The sequence below is a fragment of the Gymnoscopelus braueri genome (genome assembly GCF_963280865.1).
Source record: "Gymnoscopelus braueri genome assembly, chromosome: 4".
Classification (NCBI taxonomy): domain Eukaryota; kingdom Metazoa; phylum Chordata; class Actinopteri; order Myctophiformes; family Myctophidae; genus Gymnoscopelus; species Gymnoscopelus braueri.
In genome coordinates this window covers 6,968,431-6,995,334 of record NC_137605.1, presented here as the reverse complement: position 1 = coordinate 6,995,334, position 26,904 = coordinate 6,968,431, and the positions used below count along the sequence as shown (strand labels likewise).

Here is a 26,904-nt window from a genome sequence, read left to right as displayed (position 1 = left end):
TCACTCTTTCTTTCCTTCAGTTGTTTGTTTGTTTCTGTCACTAGTTTATTACTTTCCTTCAGCAGTTTGTCTTTCTCTCCTAGTTTCTTGTCTCTCTCTGTCAGAGTCTGGTTGGTCTTCTCCAGTTCACTCTCTCTTTGCTTCAGTAGTTTGTCTGATTCTCTGACTAGTGTATTACTTTCCTTCAATAGTTGGTCTTTCTCTTCTATTTTCTGGTCTCTCTCTATCAATAGTTGTTTTTTCTCTTCTAGTTTCTGGTCTCTCTCTGTCATTCTCTGGCTGATCTCCTTCAGTTGAGTCTTGCTTTGCTTCAGTTGAACAGAGAGCTTCTCTACTTGGCTATGGAAGTCCTGCAAGTTCTTATCTTTCTCTTCTAGTTTCTTGTCTCTTTCTATCAGTGTATGGCTGATGTTCTGCAGTTGATTATCGTTTTCATTAAGTAGTTTGTCTTTCTCTTCTATTTTCTGGTCTCTCTCTATCAATAGTTGTTTTTTCTCTTCTAGTTTCTGGTCTCTCTCTGTCAGTCTCTGACTGATCTCCTTCAGTTGAGTCTTGCTTTGCTTCAGTTGAACAGAGAGCTTCTCTACTTGGCTATGGAAGTCCTGCAAGTTCTTATCTTTCTCTTCTAGTTTCTTGTCTCTTTCTATCAGTGTATGGCTGATGTTCTGCAGTTGATTATTGTTTTCATTAAGTAGTTTGTCTTTCTCTTCTACTTGCTTTTCTCTCTCTATCAGTCTCTGGCTGATCTCCTTCAGTTCACTATCTTTTTGCTTCAGTTGAACTGTGAGCTTCTCTACTTGGCTGTTAAGGCCCTGCAGGTCCTTGTCTTTCTGTTCTAGTTTATTGCCTCTCTCAAGCAAAAGTTGGTCTTTCTCTTCTAGTTTCTGGTCTCTCTCTGTCAATAGTTGGTCTTTCCCTGCTAGTCTCCTGTCTCTCTCTGTCAGTGTCTGGTTGATCTTCTCCAGTTCACTCTTTCTTTCCTTCAATTGTTTGTTTGTTTCTGTCACTAGTTTATTACTTTCCTTCAGTAGTTTGTCTTTCTCTCCTAGTTTCTTGTCTCTCTCTGTCAGAGTCTGGTTGGTCTTCTCCAGTTCACTCTCTCTTTGCTTCAGTAGTTTGTCTGATTCTCTGACTAGTGTATTACTTTCCTTCAATAGTTGGTCTTTCTCTTCTATTTTCTGGTCTCTCTCTATCAATAGTTGTTTTTTCTCTTCTAGTTTCTGGTCTCTCTCTGTCAGTCTCTGGCTGATCTCCTTCAGTTGAGTCTTGCTTTGCTTCAGTTGAACAGAGAGCTTCTCTACTTGGCTATGGAAGTCCTGCAAGTTCTTATCTTTCTCTTCTAGTTTCTTGTCTCTTTCTATCAGTATATGGCTGATGTTCTGCAGTTGATTATCGTTTTCATTAAGTAGTTTGTCTTTCTCTTCTATTTTCTGGTCTCTCTCCATCAATAGTTGTTTTTTCTCTTCTAGTTTCTGGTCTCTCTCTGTCAGTCTCTGGCTGATCTCCTTCAGTTGAGTCTCGCTTTGCTTCAGTTGAACAGAGAGCTTCTCTACTTGGCTATGGAAGTCCTGCAAGTTCTTATCTTTCTCTTCTAGTTTCTTGTCTCTTTCTATCAGTGTATGGCTGATGTTCTGCAGTTGATTATCGTTTTCATTAAGTAGTTTGTCTTTCTCTTCTACTTTCTTGTCTCTCTCTATCAGTCTCTGGCTGATCTCATTCAGTTCACTATCTTTTTGCTTCAGTTGAACTGTGAGCTTCTCTACTTGGCTGTCTCTCTCTGAAATTGTGTCCTTACATAGATTAACTTAAAACACACACACACACACACACACACACACACACACACACACACACACATACACACACACACACACACACACACACACACACACACACACACACACACACACACACACACACACACACACACACACACACACACACACACACACACACACACACACACACACACACACACACACACACACACACACACACAGAAAGAGAAAGAGAAAGAGAAAGATGTTATCAGGTTTGAAACACAGCCATGCACCATATGTCTTACACCCACTACCTAAGCACCTATCTCAGGCAGAAGAGCCAGCATGACCCGCCAGGAGGTCCAATTGGGACCGATGGGATAATAGATGGAAAGAGGGATCCATCCACATTTTACAATTTTTTTTCCTTAATCCTTTAACACTTGCGTGACGGCACTTAATTGACCTACCACCCAAGTGGACTTGAGATAAAAATTTCCCCCTGTGATTTCACTGTCTTCCCTCGGGGGCTCCACACGTCCTAAAACCTTCTCCCCCACGCAGCGGGGGTAACATTGTCTTTAAATATCCATTAGCTTTGCTTACACAACATTTCAATCCCACTCACACCTCTGAGGTATGCTTCATTTGGCTTAGATACAGTATAACTCAGAACGTGTGTCAGGGAGGAACATATTCCCAGAAACCTGGCCAGTGGCAATCCACATTGTTCAATACCGCTTTTACTTTGGAAAAAGATATTCACCGGTAGCGTCAGAGTAAACGATGATTCCTTACATAGATTAACTTTTCAAAGTTACATTTATGCCTGTCCGTAGCCAGGGTCTGTCTCCATGTGCCCATACACATATTTAATTGAAGAGCATAGAATAGATATGAAGTTGGAAAGTGCACTCCATTGGGAATGGTAACTAAGAGATCCGATGTATAAAATCTTATGACAAAAATGAAAAAGCGAATTGCTGTAGCTGTGAGCAGGAATTAGGCTACATAAGTTCTTAAACCATAGGTTACGTATGTGATGCCATTGTCACCACAAACAGACCTATAGTCTACACAAATCATAAACACCGCGTCCTATCTGTCCCAAATTTGTATTATTGAGGGGCCACTAATAAATAAAATTCACTTCCACCCATAGGGGGTGCGACAAATTCATGTTTTTGCATCAAATGAAGTACACATGGTCTTGTGAGTCTAACATTTGCAATTGCAAAGTGGTGTAGAGTCCAAATTTGATTTGCCACATTTGCAGGTGGAACAGTCCACTTCAAAAAAGCATTTGATCAGCTCTATGCATGTCCTGGAGACTTCTGGAATTGTCATCCAAACTGGCACCCATGCCTCCGATTCCTTGGTCCATCCATACTCATGTGGGGAAGGAATAACTTGTTCTGTTTGTAGGCTGGTTGCCCAGATGCCTGCTTGATACACTGCCCGCTTAACATGCTGAAGTAGTGCATCTTGGGTGGGTGGCAGCTCAAAGGAGTGGATCTGATCTGTCATACAGGATAACCATCAGTCTCTCAAGCTTCTGGAACTGCTGACTGTCAACATTCAGCAGCTGGGAGGGATGTTTGGCCAGACTGACAAGTGTCTCTGTGACATCATCATAGGCTTGCCAGGCATGCCAAGCTGATTTCTTACCCTTACCGTGGAAAGCGGATGTTGTGTCACAACCTGACAAAGCATGGAACATAGGCAGAGCACGAGATTTTGGCTCCCCCAAAGCTCCCCCATGCCAAAAACCACCCAGATGTCAGCCAAAGGTTGAATCGTAACTAAATCATGGAACAAGCCTACAAGGATCACTATGACATCAGTGTTCACAGTACGCACTAGGATTTGCTCCTTGCTCCAGTGCATGCCGTACATGAACCATGCCTCTTCATGATTAAAACAGGTCATGGTACAACTGGAACCAAAAGACGACACAGCTTGCCCTGGTGTGACATAAACAGCTTTGGATGGTGGCCAGTTGAACTTTTCAGTTCCAATTGCCTGGTAGCTTTGTCTGACCTGACACTTTCCTGCGAACACCTTGTCCTCTCTTTTCGCGGGTGGACTCCTTCAAACTATCTGGGATATAAGTGTCCCATACAACATCCAACCGCTTGGTTTCCTGCAGCTGCTTCAGAAGATATAAGTGATGAAAACGTAATCTGAATACTCATCAAATGTTTTTTCTTTGAAGCCAATTACAGGCAAACAGTATGGAATATCAAAAGCCTGTTGGACGGTCATTGTCACATGACTCACAAGACCATTTGTACTTAATTTGGTGCAAAAACATGACATGTGTAGAATTTGTTGCGCCCCCTATGGGTGGAAGTGAAATCGCATTGGCTCTGCGTTTATTAGTGGTCCCTCAATGATAAAAAATGTGGGACAGAAGGGAAGCTGTGTTCATGATTTGTGCCATGTTTTGCCAAACGGACCCTCCCACAAATTTTAGAAGCCAATCGTAGCCAACCAGGTGAATCACAGATTGAGGCTTTAACCTTTGCTTTTATACAAAAAAAGGAGATGGCTGCTGGTGCTCTTTATGGTCAGGGGTAGCGAGTTCCAGTTAACTGCTCCTCCAAATCTAAATGAGCGTTTTCCCATTTCAGTGGTGAACGTGGGCATGGTCAGGTCTGCTATGCTGGCTCTGGTTAGGTGGGAATGGGCTTCGCTACGCTTCTGAAAAAGATTACATAGGTACACAGGGGCGCTGTTTATGTAGATGTTATGCACCAGGTTCAGCTGTAGTTGAACTGACCTGGCTGCCAGAGGGAGCCAACTGCTGGAAATGATGTTTTCCAACATGGTCCCTTGCAGACAGCCCCAAGACAAGCCTGACCAACCTATTTTGAGAAACCTGCAACTTCTCTTTTAGGGCTTTGGTTAGGCCACCGTACCATGAGCCAATGGCATAGTCAAAACAACATAAAACCAGTGAATTTGGTAATAAGCGAAGACTGGCAGAGTCCAGAAACTGCGCTTTCCTGGCTAAGAATTTGGTTCTACCATTTACCTTACTAATGGTCTTAAGAGCCATGTTTTCACCACCCAGGCTGCGATCAAGCAGACAACCAAGGTAGCTGACTGAGGGTTTAGCCGGAAAGGACTGGCCCCCAAGAGTGATACTGGGAGAGGCCAGTTTGTGCAACCTGGGCTGAGAACCAAATAAAATATATTCAGTTTTGGCCATATGAAGTGTCTGAAAGCCAGGTCTTAATACTACTGAATTCCTACAAGGGTGCCCTTCAACTTGTCTACATCCTCATCTGAGGCCAGGATGGCTGAATCATCCGCGTACAAGAACAAATTAACAGTACAGGCAGCTTGGAGGTCGTTTATGAAAATTAGAAACAACAGGGGGCCCAAAACACTCCCTTGCGGGACGCCGCAGGTCACTGGCAGAGCCTTTGAGAGATGGCCTTGAAAGTCTGTGATTTGATCCCTGTCTGAAAGATACGACATAAACCAATTTAAGCTAGAAGAGCTCAGGCCTAAGGCTGAAAGTTTGTTGAACAGTAAGCCGTGGTGTACTGTGTCAAAGGCTTTTTGGAGATCAATTAGGATCATTCCACTTCTTACCAGCTTCCATTTCAGATCTAATGAAATCAGTAAGGTAGAGAAGACATGAGTCAGTTGAGTGGGACTTCCTAAAACCAGACTGGAAAGTATACAGTAGTTTGGAGTCACTAATGTACCCATAAAGTTGTTCATGAATTACTTTCTCCAGTACTTTGGAAGTGACACTGAGTATGGAGATAGGTCTGTAGTTTCCCGGGTCAGACCTATTACCCTTCTTAAAAAGAGGGATTGTTTTGGCATGTTTCATGTCCAAGGGGACAGTTCCTTGCTCTAGGGACAAATTAACTATGTGTGTGACACATGGTGCAATCAGGTCCCATGGTGCAATTTGTGTCCCTCTCACTCACTCACTCTCTCTCTCTCTCAGTAGGCCTACGTTTTAACAGCGGGCGACTCTCCAGACGATCGGCGGACGACATCGTCCAAAAGATAAATAAAATCCATCTTTTCAGATCAACATCGCCCCCCCGCCCACTTCGCCTAGCTATCGCCAGTAGTTGCAGGCTCTCGTAGACATATAATGCACTTCCGGAGAATACTATCCTGAAGCTGTTAAAACGCACCCTCTCTCTCTCTCTCTCTCTCTCTCTCTCTCTCTCTCTCTCTCTCTCTCTCTCTCTCTGTGTCCCTCTCACTCTCTCTCTCTCTGTCTCTGTACCCCCTCTCTCTTGCTCCCTCTCCATTTGTCCTCTCTCTCTCTCTCTCTCTGTACCCCCTCTCTCTTGCTCCCTCTCCATTTGTCCTCTCTCTCTCTCTCTCTCTCTCTGTCTCTCTTTCTCTCTCTCTCTCTCTGCCGCTCTCTCTGCCCCTCTCTCTCTCCCTCCCTCTCTCTCTCTCTCTCTCTCTCTCTCTCTCTGCCGCTCTCTCTGCCCCTCTCTCTCTCTCTCTCTCTGTCTCCCTCTCTCTCTGTCTCCCCCTCTCTCTTGCTCTCTCTGTGAGACACTTCTTTTCAGTAGCAAAACAGTAGAATTAGCAAGGCTAATCAGTGCCCTGCATCTCACGCAGCCCGAGGGAGAAAGAGAGGGGCAGTGTGAAGCATGTTTATGTTACTTAGTCCATGAGCCAAAGACCCACAATTGAGCCATGATTATCAATTGGGTGGGCAAATCCAGGTTCGATTTTTTGACTAGCTGTACATCTCTAGTTTACAGTTTGGGATGATAACCATTTCAGACTATAGCAGCTTAGTGGTAGTTATCATGTGTTGAATATGTGGACCCTTGTCACATGCAAATTGTATTAACAATTATTATTATTTATTAATTTTTTAAAGATATTCTTTGGGGCTTTTATTTGGACAAGACAGTAGGCTGACAGGAAATGGGGAAAGAGATGGGGGGGAGAGATTGTCGGGAACGGGAGTCCTGGGATCAGGAGTCGAACCCGCGACACACTGTCATGCTTGATTACCAGCTTATGTGGTATGCGCCTGGACCGCTAGGCCAGCGGACGCCCCGTATGAACAAGATCAAGTATAGGGAATTGATTGGCATGGTTATTTTACTTCTTCAAAACGTCCATATAGCCTTAAATGGCCTTTTAATGCAAGATTTCACACACAACTATAATACTTTTAAAATAAGGCTAGTAAATATCTCCATTTTGAAAGTGTGCTGAGAACCAACATGTTCCTATTGGCTATAGAAAACAGCTCACCACCATTCTAAGCTTTATTTTGAGTGGTAACATGTGGTTGTAACTCTAGAGATACAGTCAGAAACACTATTATGTTAATGTAATAACATGAGCCAGGGCCCTAAAATTTAGCCATAGTTATCAAATGGGTGGGCAAAGCTTGCTGTACATGTACATTTAACTTGCTGTACATCTCTACTCCACAGTTTGGCATGATAGCCATTGCAGACTTGTAGCTTTGTGGTAGTTATCATGCATTGAATATGTGGACCCCTGTATTATCACACGCACATTGTTACAACAAATATAACTTGTGAGCCATTATTGTGTAGAGACCTATGAGCAGACTTTTCTGCACAATTCAAGTATGGGGAATTGATTGGAAAGGTTATTTTACTTGTTAAATACTTCCATAAATGCTTAAATGGCTTTTTAATGCAAGATTTTGCACACAAATCGACTAATTTGAAAATAAGTCTTGTAAATATCCCCAATTTGAAAGTATATGCTGAGAACCAACATGTTCCTAATGTCTATAAAGAAAGAGGACCTGATTATCACAGAGGCAGACTTGACTGACTCGGAAATAGAGGACTGAATTTGCTGTGCCTGGCCCCTGATGTGTCCCAGAACCCCTGAACCTTTTCCCTGCCATATCCCTCCCTTGGCCTTGTCACTCCTCCTTTGTATCTGTCTCTATATGTTTTTGAAAAGTAAAACTGAAATGTTCACCAGCCTCCGCCTGCCTTCTGGGTGCCCACTTTCCGTATATACATTTCCACATAGCTAACTCATCTTACTTGATAAACTGATCATTTCTTCAAACTCTATGTGTCATATGAAACAAACTAATTAGTTAATTTTGACTTGGTGTATAAGAAGGTAAAACAAACAAAAACAAAACTAGAATTTGGCCACCAAAACGTGTTGTTTTTATGCCTGCTCGCAGTATTTTCTTATTTATGGAGTGATACATATAGATATTGAATATTCCCTCGTTAAAAACCTTTGACTCTAACACCTTACAAAATGAAATAAGAAAGTTGACTCTGGCTTTGTTCAATGTTCCAATGTTGAATCTGGAAAGTTATGCTAGTTAGGCATATTTTCCTATATAATTCCTAATTTGCGTATTTAAATATACAATTTCAAAAAACTTGTAATACGATAAATCATTGTCTTCGTGTAAGTAATCAACTGGGGAAGTTTCATTATGATAACTATTTCTTTTTTTTTTTCTCATTCTATTCACCTATCATGTTCGTATGGTGAAAATAACAAAATGTGTGATAAATATGAAAAAGCTGCTCTCGTGGAAAGGTTATCATGTATTTATTTACTTATATTGACCCTATAAACAATTTAATATAGGTAAGGTTTTGCCCACTCATTTGATAATGACATTTTTAACCTAAAATGTTTTCAGATACAAATTTTAGTGTACTGTTTAAGTTTAAAACGAGTATTGCACCGTCTTGAGTCTTGAGTTAGATAAAAAAAAGAAAATAAATCAGTGCTATTGAACACCCTTTACGTCTGTGTGTGGGTTTAACAAATATTGAACCAATGAAAAGTATTAAAAAAGCACGCCTGACTAAACCTCCTAACTCCGTTGGATCCTCAAACTGTCGGACAAACCACCTAACTCAAACTTGTGGAGTTAGGTGGTTTGTCTCCTATTGATTAGAATGATGAAGTCAGACGTAAAAAATAACCCTACAATATCGTCACATTAATGGTCAGAAACCTCCTAACCCAAGTTCCATGGCTAAGCCCAGAGCATTTTAAGGACAGAGCACCCCCCCTAGCCTCGCGTAGCCAGACTATATCACTGCGTTTTTTTTGCACTGGCAGATTCGTCTGGTCCCAGGCTACACCCCCCCACACACACACATACTTCAAAAATACTATCTGCGCCCCTGCTTTTAAATACCTTATTTGGGTATTTGTAAAGCACAATTGACTAGGAAATGTTCTATACAGTAAATAAAGCTTGATTGATTTACTGACTGACTGAGTCTTATATTTATATTTACCTTCTGCTCTCCGCTGTGCCTCGGAGAGGCGTTGTAAGGCGTTGTCAGTTAACGCCATCTCATCCAGGTATGTCTTCAGCACCTCCACAGCCTGGTATCAAACACACACACACACACACCCACACCCACACCCACACACACACACACACACACACACACACACACACACAGACAGACAGACAGACAGACAGACAGACAGACAGACAGACAGAGACACACACGCCTTATTGGAAACTTGTCAGTCCTCATCAATACTGATTGTTTAATTGTATTCTGCTTGCATCCCACATTCTCTGACTCAGATCTGAAGTTGGTAGGAATCTAACTGACCTTGACTCCTCTGCCTTCTGCATGGTTGTATTTATCAGTCATCATCTGGAGATCCTGGCAGAACGTCTCGTATCCTCCAGGGACTTTGTAGAGACCAGCTCCCAGGTTGTTCTCCAGAGGTTTAAAGACTTGGTTGATGATTAGTTCACATGCCTTCCTGGACTCGTTGAAGTTCTTCTCACAGATCTGATTGTATTCCCCCTGAAGTACACTCTAAAAACATAGTGGTCAAAATGAAAATGTATGTATGTATTCCCAAATGGGTTAATCTGTAGTGTGCTACAAAAGTTGATTGCTTAGTCTATCTAAGTTATTGTCCTTTCCTCATCCAGTAGATGATTATTGAGGGGCTATTACTGAATTGTAAAAAATGAATTGTAAAAAGAAAAAGAAAAAGAAAGTAAATAATGTGAAATAAGAAGTGTTTTTGCCTGGAGGTTGCGGTGTGATGGCATTATAGAGTCTATATTTAATACAGTTAGCCCATTAATGATTAGGATTTGGCCAGCAGTGTAACAAATACATGTGGGAGGAGCTCTCACAGTGAAAGACAAGAGACAGAAAGCAGCAGTTAAACAACAACTCAAGAGAAGAGAAGTGTTGCATAAGGTGATGGAAACACACAATCTGAAAACAATGGATGATGATTTTCCAACACATACCGCAAGCTTCTTCTGATATTCTTGGTTGTCATCTCTTAATGAATGTTTCATGAAAAGTGCCAGGGCCTCTCTCACACTGGATGCATGGATTGCAGACAGCTCCTCCAGGGTGTTGGTGGGGAAGCGCACTGACTTCATTCTCTGTACATAGAGGACCTGGGCCTGATCAACAGCTTTGGCATTCTCAATCTCAGCCAGTGCCTTCACAGCATTTTCCAGACAGGGAACCTCTCCACTACGGATGTCTTTCACGTATGTCTCTGCCAGTTGACCAAGCACTGTGGAAGGAAGACCCATGTGTTCAACTAGTCATGATAGTTCAGAGACTGATATTTAAACTGGAGCTAAATGTTGCTAATTCTAATAATGTCACCTACAACAACAAGGGGAGGCTGGGAGACGTATTGAATATTACACTATACTATGAATCCTTACAAAGGTTTTGACTATGCCATTGTCAGTGATACAAATAATACAATTATGATTTCCCCCCCCCCAAATAGATCAATGCTCCTTTCAAAAGTAATATAAAGGTTCGGTAGCACTTGCTATGCATCCCATGTGTATAACACATTATACACATACTTATAAGGCATTGTAAAGGGGTATGATAAAATGTATAATAAAACAAATGCAACATTAAAAAAATAAATGTAAAGGTTATATAAATATAAATAAAACACCATTACAATTGTATTTCACTTCCACAATAATAAGTAATTTGTCATGGAACAACCATATCCTCTAACATCATTAATCCTTCAAAAAGGCAAATAAAATATATTATCTAATATTTTGACCATATAACCCAGCCCTAAATTCTGGACAACAAACATTTGCATTTGACAGAATGCAAAGTGAGCACAGGTAGCAGTCATTGATGTTAATCCCTCAGATGCTGTTGACTGACAGAAATACCAGTAATACCAATAACTGTGTTTAAATCCCACTTACATCTGCCAGTGACCTTTATGCCATAACTGAGAGTCTTGGTCTCAGACTTAGCGTAGATGTGTTCAGTGAACTTTCTAATCTGTTCAACAAAGTCTGGATCCAGGTCTGTCAGTTCCTCCATTCGCTTCATTTTCTTAGAATTGGCTGGTCTCTCAAACACAAAGCAAGAGCGATGCAGGAAGAATTTACGAATCCAGGCACGGGGTTCGTTGGATCGCTGATTCTCTTTACCTTTGACACAATGAAACACATACAGAACACAATCCTTAATACCTAGTTTAAATGATTTAAATCTCAACTATATTCAAATAATTTGTCAGCAGATCATGAAACCTTTTTTCTCCCTGAGACCGTTTTCCAGGTACCAGTCTGCTGTTACGGGTTTCCCATCTAGCTCCAGTTCGAGTCCAAAATCTCGCACAGCCCACACAAAGGAGGGAAGGAAACGTACATACGTACGATCATCATTCTCATCCTTATTGGACTTCATTTTGATATGCTTTGTCAGTTCTGTCACATAGCTGTAAGGGATGGTGTTAAGGATGACAAAAGAACCTCACACAACACTGGATTTCTAAACTTTTTGCAAAATCTGCTAAATGTAGTTTTAGGACTGAAATTTTTACATCTAAAAAGACAGAATTACCTACCTGAGATAAACGTATTTAGTATTAAATACTATATTTAAATGGTTGTTAAGAGGAACATTGTGCCTGAAGCACTAGAAAGCATCGTATTGCTGTGGCGCTCCTACCCACTCATTACATTCACAATACCAATAGACCTGCTTTTAGAATAAGGGCGGTTCCATTTTTTTCAAAGGGTTTATCTGCATTTTTATGGAGATTGTAGAGAAGTTTTAGGCATTTGCAAGGGCTTTCCCAAAACAATATACTTGAGCTTGTCCAAGTACTTGGACTGGAGAAGACTAAAGTTAAAAATTAACAAGCAAAGATTTGCCAAATATAGGACTCAATTATCACAGATATAATATGAGTAAAAGAGGGAATAATTAATGAATGATTTGAAGGATACTGAAGGTTCTCCAGGGCTGTATTATCAATGGTGCCCGTGCTGTTGTAGACCAGGGTGCTGCTGAGCAGAACTGCCAAGGCAAAGATCCAGTAGTCATTCGTCGTATCTCCCTGAAACCAGAAGAAACATTTGGATGTGTCTGTTACATTCTGATCACATGTTGTTCATAGTTTGCCACACTTTAATTTCCTATTTGATATGTTTAAATGTGTTTGACCCATTAAGACCTGAGGCCGATTCTACAAATGTCCTATAATTTTTCTGAAAAAAACATATGTCAGTGTGCTCAAACTTTTTCATGCCAAGGACCCCCGAAATGATATGTATTTGGCTGCACGCCAACCCCCCCTCTCCCCAATCTCAAACATATTTTGTTCCAGGAACCCCCCAGAAGCAAAGATTTGAGTAAAAATATTTGCTTTAAAAATATATTTTAAATAAATATATTCAAAGATTTCTACAAATGTTGTACAAAAGCAGGTCGGACAAAATAGTTTTACTCAAGTAATTATTTGATTGAGTACTTCTACTTTTACCAAAGTCGTTTTTTACACAAGTAATTGTACTTCTACTCGAGTACAGAATGTCAGTACTTTTCCCATCTCTGTGGAGTGCGGACATTTCCGCGTTCGGCTGCAAACAGTGGGTAAGTGATGAAACTATTAGCCATATTTGGGTAACTTCAGGCGAACTCATGGCGGGCCACAACATTATTTTCGATTCCACTTCATTTTAATGCATTTATGTCATATTTACATGCCGAGTTAAGCTCTGACATCTAAGTGAAATATAGCCAGATATTACCGGATTGCTACAGTGGCTTTAGCACATTTTAGATGAAAAAGAAAAACGTATATGTGTCCAGCCGTGTCTGGACACTAAAGAGTTCCCAAAGCATCTTCGCCCAAATGTGGAGTGTGTTGTATAACCTCAATGTGTCATCATGGCATCAGGCGCAAACAAATCACTCAGCTCCAAAAGGGGCCAGATCCATATATGGCCATATACTAATGACATCAGGGATCTTGATTTATGCCCATAAAAGGGACAAGGACTGACAGATACACAGATCTCCATATATGGCCATATCAGTCGGAACGGCGGTGCAACGTAGGTGTCAGAGTAGATGTGAGGGCCGCATAATTCAATTCAATTCAATTCAATTGTATTAAAGTGTCAAATCACAACAAGTTGTCTCAAGACACTTTACATGTAGAGCAGAGATCCGACAATCCCACCCTGAGCAAGCAATTTTGCGACAGTGGCATCGAAAAACTCCCTCTTAACTGGAAGAAACGTCAGGCAGACCCTAGGCTCTAGGGTGGGGGCCTTCTGCCTCGACCGTGTCGGGGGGAAAGAAGAGAGATAGAAAGGGAGAGACAGAGGAGAGACAGAGAGAGATACAAGTAGTAACAATAACAATAGTAGCAAATATAATAGTGTAAGATAATATATGATAATATAATATAGTACAACAATAATGTGTATACAGTATATAATGGTATAAGAATGTTAAGATAATGTGTGTATAGTGTAATGTAAATAGCATAGCGGCCCCAACCTCTAGTTTTAGTTAGCGAGGGCAATTATAATGTATTAAGGCATATAAGGCTTATTAGCAAGGGATCATTTTTAACATTTTGCTTAATACAAAGAACTTTTAATTATAGCAATCGTTGACAAGTCTGTGCCATGAAGCTGCACAAGAAACAACCAAACAAGGGATAAGGGGAGGTTGAGAGCTCCCCTTATTGATTTCTCTTAAGTCTGTGGGTTCGATTGCAGGTTTGCGGATAGCACAACGCCACGGCCCTAAAACACACCTCCACCCGCAAAGTAGGCAGTTTTAATGGTGAGGGCGTTTAGGGGTAACGGAAATAAGGGAGAAGGCGACACGGATGATACAGCCCTCTATCTGCAATTTCTTAAGTTTAGCATGATAATACCTAAACATAATCCCACATATTGTGCTAAATCTTTAGGAAACACAGCGCTAGTGTAGAGGACTCCTTTCACACTGCTTCACAAATTACAGATTTGGAGGGCGCAGCAAACATTTCAGTCATGACTCATGAGCTTTGTGTTTGCTTTAATCCCTGCATCGTTCTGGCCGTCGCCCTCCTGATTGGCACCCACAAAATCTTCAAAAGCCTCCTCAGTATCCTCCATGTCGAAAGACATCACTTCTCATAAATTCCTATTTTTTTTAACAGGACGTTCATGAAAGTCCTTGCGGGCTTGTTTCCAATGAGGGCCTGTGAGCAATTAGGGGTTAAGAGTCTTGCTCAGGTACAAATTTCATTTCATCGACACATATGCTGGCGTGGCCTGGAATCGTACCTGGGGCAACCAGGGCCTCTGGTTCCCTAGGCGGGCTCACTAACCACTCAGCTATGGCCGCCCCCCACTCAGCTATGGCCACCCCATCTGTAGCGTGAACATCTCATATCTGTTCATGTATGTATTGCAGCATCCATCTTCACCAGAGCAGTTACATTGTTTTGCTCAGGGACACCTCGACACATTGTCGAACCTGGGACCTTCTGCTTCCCAGACAGGCTCTCTACTGTTATGATTTATAATTTATGATTTATATATCTTAACTAGTTTGAATGTGTAAGAAGAGCTCTCCGTTCTCTGTGTATCTGTTCTTGAATGTTAACCCTAAGGTGCCTGTTTGTAAACTCTTTCAGACAACTTTCCATCTTTTTTTCTTTTTTTTTGCAGTGAACACAGAAATGTTGGTAAACACAGTTGGGTAAGACTTGTGTTGTGAGTTAGAAGATACTGTACACACCCCCGCAACATCACCTCTACGTGTGTTGCTTTACTACAATCAGCATTTAATTTACAGAGGCATAGAAAATGGTTGAGTGATGGAGGTTAAAGCCTAATTCCACTAACCTCCAAACTTCTGACGTCACATCCCCAACCACTTCCTGTAATAACTTCATTATTTATAATTATTAAATGCAACGTGATTTGAACATGAAACAAAATGGTGTCTCACCTTCTTAATATCTCCCAGTCCCTCTGTATCCAGCAGCACCAGAGTGTGGTCAGTCTTTCTGGGGTGAGGTAAACACCACATCCAGATGCCCTTTGTCTGGGGTTGGATGGTGGTTCCCAGAGGGAATCCTTGAGGATGGAATGAGACAATAGCAAACCAATTTACATTAAAACATATTTCAACTAGACTGTCCATATTGATTATTGTTTAAGGGCAATACCAATTTGATTCTTGCTTCGATACAATGTAGACATATATTTTTAGATGGAAAAAGAACCTCTATGACTAGCAATGTATCTAACTCATTCATCACCATCATAATTGATGTATTTAAACACTCTGAAACTCTGAAAACACATTGAGGACGAGCCCTTAAAGGTTTCATGACGTTCAGTTTTACGACACATTAAAAGTATTTGTCATGGTCCTTCAAACGTGTATAGAAAGTTTTAACAAAAAAATTCACTTCATTGATCCATGGCAGGTGTTTTTCTCTCACATTTCTAAAGCCTTTTCAACTGCAATGAAAAAAGAAATCTTTGCCTGCGGGTGTCACTGGTGAGGGATTTTGCCTGTCAAGCATCACCTCTGCTCCGCCCCCCCCAAAGGAAAGGATAGGGGAGGGGAGGGGCGAGGAGGAGAGTGGGCGGGATTAATCGGCTGTGACCTCACTGCCGAAGGGCCAAGCTCAGATTACTTTATTTATTATTACTAATTATTCAGAAAACCACAGAAAATCCACTGAATGTTCAAAGTTCAGATTTTTTGGGTGTAATTGAGGTCATAAAACCCCCCAAAAAACTTAAAAAATTAAAAATGAATGTCATAGAACCTTTAACTACTGGTTCTGGAGCTGCTAGCGAGATGCTAATGTTACTCATGTTGATAGTGCTAGCAAGGTGCTAGCAACGTTAGCATCTAGGTGATGTGTCTCCGAGTTGCGATCTCCGAGACTGCAACACATCAGACACTGTACACGGTGTCATGTCATTATTCCGACCGCCCATCATTCCAGTCCCGTTGGTCCGATTGTCCCCATTATAACTAACCCTATCCTCACACTAACTAGAGGTTACGTAGGTAACCCCGGTTCTTTTAGTTTAGGAGTGAGGCACTCACTATGGGAAACAGCGCCATCTGGCGATGCAACAGAGCTACACAATACGCTCCCGGGGCCCATTCATTGGGCAAGAGGGTATGTCACGTCACCGGCTGTCCCTTCCCCTTTCCGGAAGGACATATAAGGCCCGGTCGTGACGTAGTACTTCCTCTTAACACAGGTCCTCTGTTCGCAGTGGCGAAACAAAGGGGTGTTTGGTGAGTACCTTACTCCTAAACTAAAAGAACCGGGGTTACCTACGTAACCTCTAGCTCTTTGTCGTTTTGAGTCGTGAGGCACTCACTATGGGATCTATAAACCCCCCGGAAGCGTTAAAAACGTTCAATCCCTGAAAAACCGCACATGCCCCCTCAGGCCCTGAGGCCCGCACACGGCGGGGCCCCGACCTCCGGGGCGCCCGGACCCTCCAGGCCCGGACGCGGCATAAGGGATAAGAAAAGAAGGCCCTGACAGACCGCAGTCTGCCCTATACAGCTAATAGACATACAAGGTCTGCATTCTACTAACCCTGTAACCAAGGGAACAGGGCCCCCTGCTCCTAAGGCAAACTGATTGTTGGTCCCAAGGATCATTTCAGGAGGAGAAAAACTCAAGTAGATGAGGCCAGATCCCCAGCTGGGAACAGAGGCCTGTTAGGCGGCCTAGCTCGTCTGGCGCCGCCCCTCCCTGAATGGTAGCCACCACATTAGGAGGCAAGCCACACGAGTCTAAGGTAGCCCTCTCACGGGCCAAACCCACCGGTCTGGGTCACGGGGGCGGGGGTGGTTGATCTCGTTCCCTGCCAACCGCAGCCGGCCCATGATCGGAGGGAGAGGTCATGGCTTGGCATAGAGGAGAGGAGTCACCTCTGAACTCCACAAGCCCCAAGCCGGCGCCATCAACAGCGCAGACAAATCAACCTGTTCCGCTGTTCAAGAGGCCCGGAACATGAGCCGCACAAATCGATGCGAGGCGTGAGTCGCACAACGACGTCAGCTCGCATGCTATTCTGTCCAACACTCGGGGGCCCAAGCCTCCCTGTTTGTTGACATAACACATGGTTGTAATGTTGTCTTTGAAAAGGTCTCAAAATAGCCTACTTAGGCGGATCAGGTGTATGGCCGAGGTCATGAGACCCGCCACCTGCATGCACAGCCTGTAAGTGACTTTCTTTCCTACGCGGAAAGACCTCACACAGGACAGGAAGCCGTCTATCCACTCCTGGGACAGACGTGCTGCGAGCGTGGTCGAGTCCAGTGAGATCCCTATAAGGGAGGTCTGCTGAGACGGAACCAAAACGCTCCTTTGGAAATTGACGGTGAAACCCCAACAGTAAGCGTCCCTCAGGTCCAAGTTGGTCCACCTGTCCCCCTGACAAACCGTGCGCAGGAGCGCCACGGTCGTCAGCATACGAAACTTGAATTTAGTAAGAGACTTGTTGAGACCCCTTAATCCAGAATGGATCGCATATCCTCCCCCCTTCTTTTTGACCAGAAAATATTTCGAAGAAAAAAACAGTCGGTTCCGATTCGTAGATAGTTTTCTGATAGCGCCCTTGCTCAGTAGAGAGAGACCCTCCCTCCCAGAGACATGGCTGCATTACCTCTCCGCATGAGAGAAACAACATTGTGTCTGACATATTTTTATTTAACCTTTATTTAACCAGTAAAAACATGTTGAGACACAGTCTCTTTTTCAAGTGTGAACTGGCCAAGATACAGCGTTAAAATTACACAGTCTAAGCTTAACATACCAATACAAAAACAAACAACAAAATAGTCATCCAAGATACATCACAAATACATAAAATAACTCCCAATGCTACACTTTATACAATAGAAAGAAGCCAGTAATCAAACAGAAAATAATAATACACACAGTGTACAACCAATACACATAACCAATAACCTTCCGCTAGGCTAATAAACCTCCGGACAGGAGCAGGTGTTTGTGAAAAAAACTAAGGTGATTCTTTTGAAGCTTCTCAAGGGAATTAGAGCAGCCAATTTGAGTTTGGTCTGGAGATCATTCCACACATAGGAGGTATGTAAAAGGCACGTGGAAAACCACATCAGTGCAACCGCAGTGTGTTGTTGTTGTCCAGGGGAGCTGACCAGTACAACCAGTGTGTTAATGCTGTACTGAGCCTGACCAGTACAAACACATATAACACTGACGTACCTGCTGCATTAAGCAGCACTGTGTTGTTGTGAGTGAGGCTAGTTAGCCGTTAAGTGAAACAACAGTAGCCTGACTGGGGGCTATGCTAGCATAGAAGCTATCCAAGCTAGTCAAAGGCTGACTCACCATGAGCGAGGAGACGTTGAAATCCATTTCCAAGGGGATCGGTGACGTCGTCACGTGATCCAGCGGGTCTGCACGCGCGGTGCCCGTTAGAGGTCGTGGAACGGTATCGGTGGTAGGTGGCCACCGTGGCGTTGCCTCAGCGGGGCTGGCTATGCGCTGCACTTAGAGAAACCACACTGCTATGTGTCGTTGCGAGTGAGGGCAGTTAGCCGCTAAGTGAAACATGGGAGAACAATACCTTGTCCGACATGGGAGGTTTCACAGTGAATTGTCGTCTGTAACCCTTCTGTATGGTGCGTAACACCCAAGGAGACGGGTTGCAAGCTTTCCATTGCGTCATTCGCCCCGCAGAGGAGGAGGCTTGTGGTTCCTCCACTTGAAGCTGCTGGCCGTATCTAATCACCGCCCGGCGTTGAGGGCCACCGCTCGTGGCAGCTGGGGTTGGGGTGGGGAGGCGGGAGTGTCGCTGTGGTGCTAGGCGAGCACCGCTAGCACCGTCGGCGTTCCCCGCACAGGCCCTGGCCTGGCCGTAGCGAGCACGTAGGAACCTTTCCGAGTACCGAGAACAGGTTCCGCAGAAGGACACGGGGTCGGTGAGCGCATTAAACGTGTGGGCTACGCCGTGGCAGGCAATACATATATTATGTGGGTCATCTCCGGCGATGGTGGCCGAGCAGTCGGGGAGCCTGCACTGTCTCGGTGGCAGAGGGCCCTCGTAGAAAGGGACGCCTTTGGAGGAGGCCATCGTGTGGTGAAAGAATGCTAAGATAACGGCTCTATGCAGGGAGTTAGCTTAGGGAGGGGTGCTAAGAGCTGTGGCTGTAGCCAAAACAGCTAAGCTAGTTAGCAGCTAGGCGGCCAGTAAAGCTATGTAGCAGCTAAGGTGGCTAGTAGCCAACTCACCACGAGGCAGAAAGAAGTCGTAAAGTTGCTTTTCCGATGCGAGAGAAAACCTGTGGGCGATTGATCCTAATCTCCGCTTTTAGGGTTATAGCTGGTTTCTCTCGTGAAGAACGAAAATTGAAGATTGAGTAGATTAAAGATGTTTTTTCAGTTTTTATAAGCGTGTAGCCGTAGTGCATCTGCGAACAGAGGAACTGAAGAGGAAGTACTACGTCACGACCGGGCCTTATATGTCCTTCCGGAAAGGGGAAGGGACAGCCGGTGACGTGACAAACCCTCTTGCCCAATGAATGGGCCCCGGGAGCGTATTGTGTAGCTCTGTTGCATCGCCAGATGGCGCTGTTTCCCATAGTGAGTGCCTCACGACTCAAAACGACAAAGAACCTAACGTTTGTCAGACTATTGGTACATCTGAATAATGGGAAGTCAGAATTGTGAATGGACCCCCTGTACACAGTGATCGATGCGGTTTCCACTCATTCTAACTAACATCCATTGTGTTGAAAGGCGCTAAAATAATTGTCCCCATACATGCATCTATGAATATATATGAATGTGCAGTTTACTTAAAGGGTAATCAGGCTAATCTAATTAGCTAATATTGTGATGACGTAGCATTGGGAATGGCGTAAGCCAATTCAATTATTATTATTATTATTATTATTATTATTATTATTATTACTATTATTATTATTATTATTATTATTATTTTATTTTTTAATCGGATTCCTGTACTGTATATCCTCTGTCTGTCGGTCGGTCTCCCCTCACTTGGACCAGCTTATTTGCACTAAACCAGGAAGTGACTTGAAAATGTCTATTATTTGTAAATCTGTGTATATAAAATAATCGCTTAGTGAGTTAGTTAGAGCAACATTGTTCATGTGAAGTAGTTTGTTTATGCTTATGTATTCAAATGATACAAATCTCTATGGTCATTTTGCGCACTGGGTCTCCGAGCCTGTCCGAAGATGTCAGCATGAACTTATGGCTGGGTTCAGAGCATCTCAAAGCGGGGGCTACAGGGGATATTGCTTGCCGGGGAGAAATGGACATATACGCACATCGCAGGACTGCCACAGCGTGTTTCTAAACAAACGATTCATTATTTACTTATATTTATTTATCCTAATATCAACCAGGCGACTGTGTCCTCAACAGAAGACAAAAAGCTAGTGTCATGCAAATCCTCCATGTTGAATTTAGCTCCGTTGTAGGGGTTGGCTAGAGCTACTACAGTGATTCAGCTGGGGGGAGGAACGGGACGTAGCCAACTGGCACTGGCTGGATATACAGTGCGTGTATTTCTCTCCGAACAGAGGGGACACAGAGCGGCTCTAGGGAGCTCTCAGAGCCCCCTCGGAGTGATGGAGACACATGCAGCGTTCAAACTATAGCGATTTTTATCATTTCACTAAATAAGCATAAACAAACTACCCCACATGAACAATGTTGGTGTAACTAAGAGATTTGAAGGGGAATATATATTTTATATACACAGATTTACAAATAAAAGTTGAAGTTCGATGACTGACAGGGGGCATAATGTTTTTGCCCTGTCTGTCTATAATAATCAATAATAATAATAATAATAATAATACATTTTATTTATAACGCACTTTACATTCTTGCGAATCTCAGAGTGCTACAGATTTAAAAGCAGAGTATAAAAACAGCATAGGCAACAAAACAATTATAATAGACCCAACCAGGCTAAACTAAAGGGCCAACATTTAGAAATTAAAACTCAGTACGAAAAAATAAAACAAAAAACAAAGTCCATGAAAAATTAGAAAAATGCTTTTTTAAAAAGGTAGGTTTTTAGTCCATTTTTAAAAGCATCAGTGGACTGTGGGGCTCTCAGGTGGTCAGGGAGGGCATTCCACAGACATGGGGCTGTGTGACAGAAGGCCCGGTCGCCCATGGTGCGGAGGTTGGTGTCAGGCACAACAAGAAGGTTGGTGTTGTTGGAACGGAGGCTTCGGGTGGCGGGTTTTGGTGTGAGGAGTTCTTTGAGGTAGGGGGGGGCGTTGCCGTAAATGCACTGATGGGTGAGAAGGGAAATCTTGTATTCGGTCCTGAAGGAGATGGGGAGCCAGTGTAGTGAGCGGAGAAATGTGTCCTCTGCATCCAGTTGTAAAGCATGTACTGGCAGGAGTATGTAGCACTCTAAATACAGTAGGTGCAATTATTAACCAAACTAACTATAAACAAAAGTCTTTGGAACACATACGGTTACATGTACTGTACTGTATCATGAGTGTTCATGTATCTTATAATGAAAATGTTCACCTGTGTTTGACCCAGCCAGCTTGTTCATGAGGAAGGACTTTCCGGTTCGGTACATGCCCACTACTGACACCACAACCACTTTCTGCTCAATCTGCTGTAAAATCTTCTGGGCACTGGGAAACATATGCAGTCTCCCATCACTGTCACTCTCTATCAGACATACTGGCTCCTTCATGCTGCAGACTGCCATGATGGTTACTGCTAGTGGAGAAAAAGAAGAAAAAAAAACACAGAGGGACATGAGAATATGTACACTGCTACCTAAATTATTATGGTAAAAGGGGAGTCAAAAGGGGAGTCAAGTCACTTTATGTGTATAGCACATTTAAAGACAACTGGAGTTAATCCAAAGTGCTTTCCAATCAAGAAAGAAAACGGCATCGATATCACAGTATGGAGTCCAAGTGAAACCAAAATTTACAAAATCATAAATAGCATCAAAACACAAAAATCTGGAAAAACATTAGCTAAAGCAGACAACAAAAACAGAATGAAAAGTTAATTACAGTGGTCTGATGGCTGAACAGTGTTTGTGCCGAGTTTGGCAAAGATTGCCTGTGGCACCCAGGGGCCTCCGGGGACTTGGCAGACCCGTGAACAGTGTTTGTGCCAAGTTTGTTGCGGATTGGAGCCAGGGTGCGCCTTGCAAGTCTGCATGTTACGTTTGTGACATCCACCGCACACCGTCGGTCCTCCTGCCCGTCCGCCCACCCACTCTCTGGGACATTTTAATATATGATGGAATGTTCACCAGCATATCCACATTACATTCATCCATTCAAACATGCAGCAATTAGTGTCTTACTCAAGGGCACTTTGACACGAAAGAGGAGCCGGGGATCGAACCAGAGAGAGAATGGCCACTGTTCCTCCTGGACATGGCAGTAAAAAACATGGGCCGTGATCCCCCCCCCCCCCCCATAAAGCATAATCATCAGGTATTATGGTTATACTAGGAGGAAGATTTTTTTCAAAAAAGTGTACAGAAAGTGTTAAAATTATGTTTTTATGTGGACATTCCTCCAGTTCATTAAGTATACCTGGTTCTCACCTTAGCACCACCCACCTGTCCTAGTCCCTCCTCATGCCCACACCTGTTGTGTTACGATAATGAGGGGGAGGGTATATTTTTACTGTGTCATTAAAGCGCTGTTTTTCTGTTGGCTTGTTTGACCCTCAAGGTTTCAGCCTCCAGGAAGAAACTCAAAATAGTTAGAGAAGACATAAAACACCATAAAAACACCACCAGGGGGCTTAATGAAGTTCTATCAACCTCATAGACACATTAAAAACAGAAAAAGTGCAAATCCATTGGCACCACCTCTTTAAACCCAAAAAATTACATTATGTCTTTCTTTCTTTTCTTTTCCCATTGTATTTTTAATGTTCATCTTTTGTGTTTTCAACAAGCACATAAGCAATATAACAATCATTCTGTCATTATACAAATTCACATTCCATAAGAATTCTCATCATAACCCATCTTTTCTCTTCATATTCATGTCTTCTAGCTTTACAGCATAATACCATTTTCTTTAGTACAATATCATTGCAGTGTCACAGCATTACTTTGGCAAGGCGACTTGTGGCTAGCTGCACTGCTACAGTGCTAACAGAAAGTAGACAGTAAGGAATTAAGGCTAATGCTAACAACACTGGACTGGACCATAACTCAATATATACGGTAGTAAATTCAAATACAAAAACGAAATCATCATTTACACATTCGGACTCTTTTCTCTTGACACTCTTACAAAACTGGTTTAAAAAATAATAATAGGAAAACTAGGAATTTTAATTGTGCCTGCAGCTCGCTAAGTCTGTGCAACCTTGTGTTGGAGAGGTAGGGTCAAATAAATGAATGTATTGTTTTAACCACTTCTCATCGTAGAAAGTCGAGACCTAGCTCATTCAGCCTAGCTCAGTGAAATGTTATGGACCCAAAATAGTGTCACTACAAAGTACCACCAATCGTCCTGAAACGTGCTCCAAACTGTTTTTTGGGTGGTCAATTTTGGTGGGGTAAAATTGTTTTTATAAAAAAATCACGAACCCAAAGAAAGAAAAAAAAAAAGTAAGGCAAGAAAGGAGCATAAAAGACAAAATAATTCTAAACAATTACTCAAATGGTTTCAAGTGCTTGTTTCCAGTGGTCTGGGGCAAAAACTTAGCCCGATGTAGTTGTTCGCAGACACTTAAGGGGAGTAGGCGAAGTTTTCTAGCGTTTTGGGGACTTTTTTTTTTACATGGGTTTCAATTGGGGACTAAAAGGGGGCGTGGTTACATAGTTTTGCGTATTCTGTCACTGTGGTAACGCGTAACAGCAAGAAAAGTAATAGCCAGCTTGTCCCGGTCAAGCCACACGTTTTGATGTATATTGTAAAAGTGACCGATTGGCCAAGGCTCCCAAAAATTGGACACGTCGAGAGATGCATGCATATTTGGGGTTCTTAATTTGACCCAAAACTCGTCCACCAACATTTCTAGGAACTTGAGAAACTTAAACAGGCGACACCATTAAACAAAGGCCCTGGCAGCTCTCCTCTAGGCGCTTACAGCTTGTTGCTCCAAGTCTAACTGAACTCCCCAAATCTGTATCATGCCTGCATTTTAACCAGGTGGGATAAACCAAGCACCATGAAAGTAATTTTTATCCATTATCTCAAACAAGGCAAACAAAGGCCCATGACTTAATCTACAATTAAATAAATGCTTCTTAAACATATTGTCAATGAATACACTTCAATAAATATTTCAGGCACCAAACACATACAAGCAAAATGCTAAATAACATTAACAAACATCCCTCCTCCTCTACAGTACTTGGCACCCTCCAATCTACAGAGGAGTGCCAGCGCTGCAGAGGAGAACAGGTGAGGTGACAGCAGCAATGATTACTACCACCACCACCACCACAATGAACTAGCCCAGATTCAATAAACAGAAACTTCAAACATTAAAATGCATTAGGAAATACGATGTTAAGAACACTGTCCATGAACCAACACACAGTAACCACAGTAATTTCCAAAGCCGGCCGGCAAAGTTAGTCAAATGGAAGCCACTGTGTAGTTAGGTGTGTACATTGTCCTCAATCAGTGTTTGTGTATAGGGCACGGGCTGCCCTGTGACATATATATTGTGTCAAAAGGGGCGTGTTTACGTAGTTTTTTGCGAATTATGTCGCAATGGTAAAAAAAAACATTCTTGCTGTTAAGCGTGTAACAGCAAGAAAAATTCAAGCACACTATTCTCGGCCAAGCCGCACGTTTTGATGTACATTGGGGTAGTGTAAACCGTGTGGGAGGAGTGGTCGGACGAAGTTTTGCAAGGAAATTAATAAGTATGGCGGAATACAATAAGTGTTTTGCCATTGCATGGCAGGCACATTTAATAAACTGTGCAGGAGCCCACATTGCATTACATCAAACTCAAGCTAAGTGTCTTAACTTCATCACGAAATTATTTGTGTTACAAATTTGTACTTGTAAACGTGTAGACTCTATCACAAGATCCACAGGATAATGGAGTCTTGCTGGAAACAGGATGGGTGGAACAGACCTACACTGCCCCCTACTGACAGTAGTTAGTTAGTAAATTATCATCCAAAAGGATAATAAAAATGAATTACCAAAATACACAATATGACAATAACCTGCGGGTGTCACAATAGCCTAAAATAAAAATGTATTGTAGCCTATTGTATGTGCATTTTAGGTGACAGAGCACCTTCTAGGAACACAACAGGCAGGTACCGGAGCTCGGCTCCAGACAGCTTCGGCACAAACTCTCACAAGGTCTGTGTGCAGGTACAGCTAGCTACAGGAAATGTATTGTATCTTGATAGATGAGTTGACATAATATAACACCCATATAACACGTATAAAAGGCTGAGCAGAACAAACAGAAAAGTGACAAGCACACCCATGCACAGACACACACACACACACACGCACAGACACACACACACACACACACACACACACACACACACACACACACACACACACACACACACACACACACACACACACACACACACACACACACACACACACTGTGGTAATAAGGTGATGTCAGCAGACACCAAGAGCCAAGACCACAGCTTCCTGAATAGACACTCGATAGAGACGTTCTCGTGGGAACTTTGTCAACTTTTTAACTCTCATCGTCATCTTCTCCTTTCACTTTGTTTCTCTCTGTCTGTCTCTCTCTCGTGAATGCACACACACAAACACACACACGAACACGAACACGAACACACACACACACACACACACACACACACACACACACACACACACACACACACACACACGCGCGCGCGCGCGCGCGCGCGCACACGCGCACACACACACACACACACACACACACACACACACACACACACACACACACAGAATTTGGCAAATACATTGAATAATTTGCATACATTTAACAAAAAGCATTCTTATCAATGGTTCAGTCAGTGCTTAATCTGTTAATTATTAAATGCCGGAGCACAAGATTCCAACTAAAAGTAGGAGTCAGGTCACCTTGTGCCGATCGCTACAACCGTGCTTATTTTTCTAAAAGTTAATAATAACATGTTTAAATTGTGGCGATTTACGAATGTAACTCGATTTCATTTCATCCACGGTTGCAGGAAGGGGAAAATGTGAAAGTTGAATTAATAATAAATGGCCTAAAATAAAACAAAAGTATTGTATGTGCATTTGAGGTGACAGAGCACCTCCCGACACAAGGTCTGTGTGCAGGTACAGCCAGCCACAGGAAATGTATTGTATCTTGATAGATGAGTTGACATACAGTAAGTTAATATTCAACACACAAAATAGACACGTATAAAAGGCTGAGCAAAAGATTTTGCTTCCAGCGCCCCCCAAACTTATCTGAAAGTATCCTAGGGTGCTGTACCACACCTCCAGACACTAATCTAGTATAAGTATTTTAATTCACCAGGTCTTACCTTCTGTAGCTGAAAGGTGGATTGTTGAGACTCAGGAGCATTTAGGTTCCTCTCAACTGGGAAGATGGGTTGGATAAGGCTTCATATATTATTAGTGCGTGTGTTGCAGGTGGATTCATTCATGACCGATCAAATGATAGCTTTTCATTGTGATGTGCTCAGTGCAACAATTCAGGTCATTTACGAACATTGTATGAACGTTTCGTCTTAGCTCTCAGTAAACCACACCCCCCATCCAGTTCCCCTGGTAGTACGCCCACACATCCTCTACCGGAGTCTGTCTGTGCCTTAGAGGCATGGTTTATGATA

General features: G+C 42.7%; 1 protein-coding gene across 1 annotated transcript; it reads right to left on the bottom strand.

Annotated features, from left to right (window-relative positions):
- LOC308084467 (guanylate-binding protein 3-like) lies at nt 1-26,716 on the bottom strand (the record flags this gene model as incomplete). Its single annotated transcript, XM_080427132.1, has 12 exons — nt 26,596-26,716; nt 21,627-21,827; nt 15,026-15,153; nt 12,016-12,125; nt 11,314-11,501; nt 10,981-11,211; nt 10,027-10,304; nt 9,365-9,577; nt 9,035-9,125; nt 1,134-1,804; nt 179-980; nt 1-14 (listed from the first exon to the last, which is right to left on the bottom strand). The coding sequence occupies exons 2-12, from the start codon at nt 21,814-21,816 to the stop codon at nt 1-3; spliced, it is 2,916 nt and encodes a 971-aa protein (XP_080283258.1). The 5' UTR covers nt 21,817-21,827; nt 26,596-26,716.
- Between the last annotated feature and the right edge of the window lie 188 nt (nt 26,717-26,904).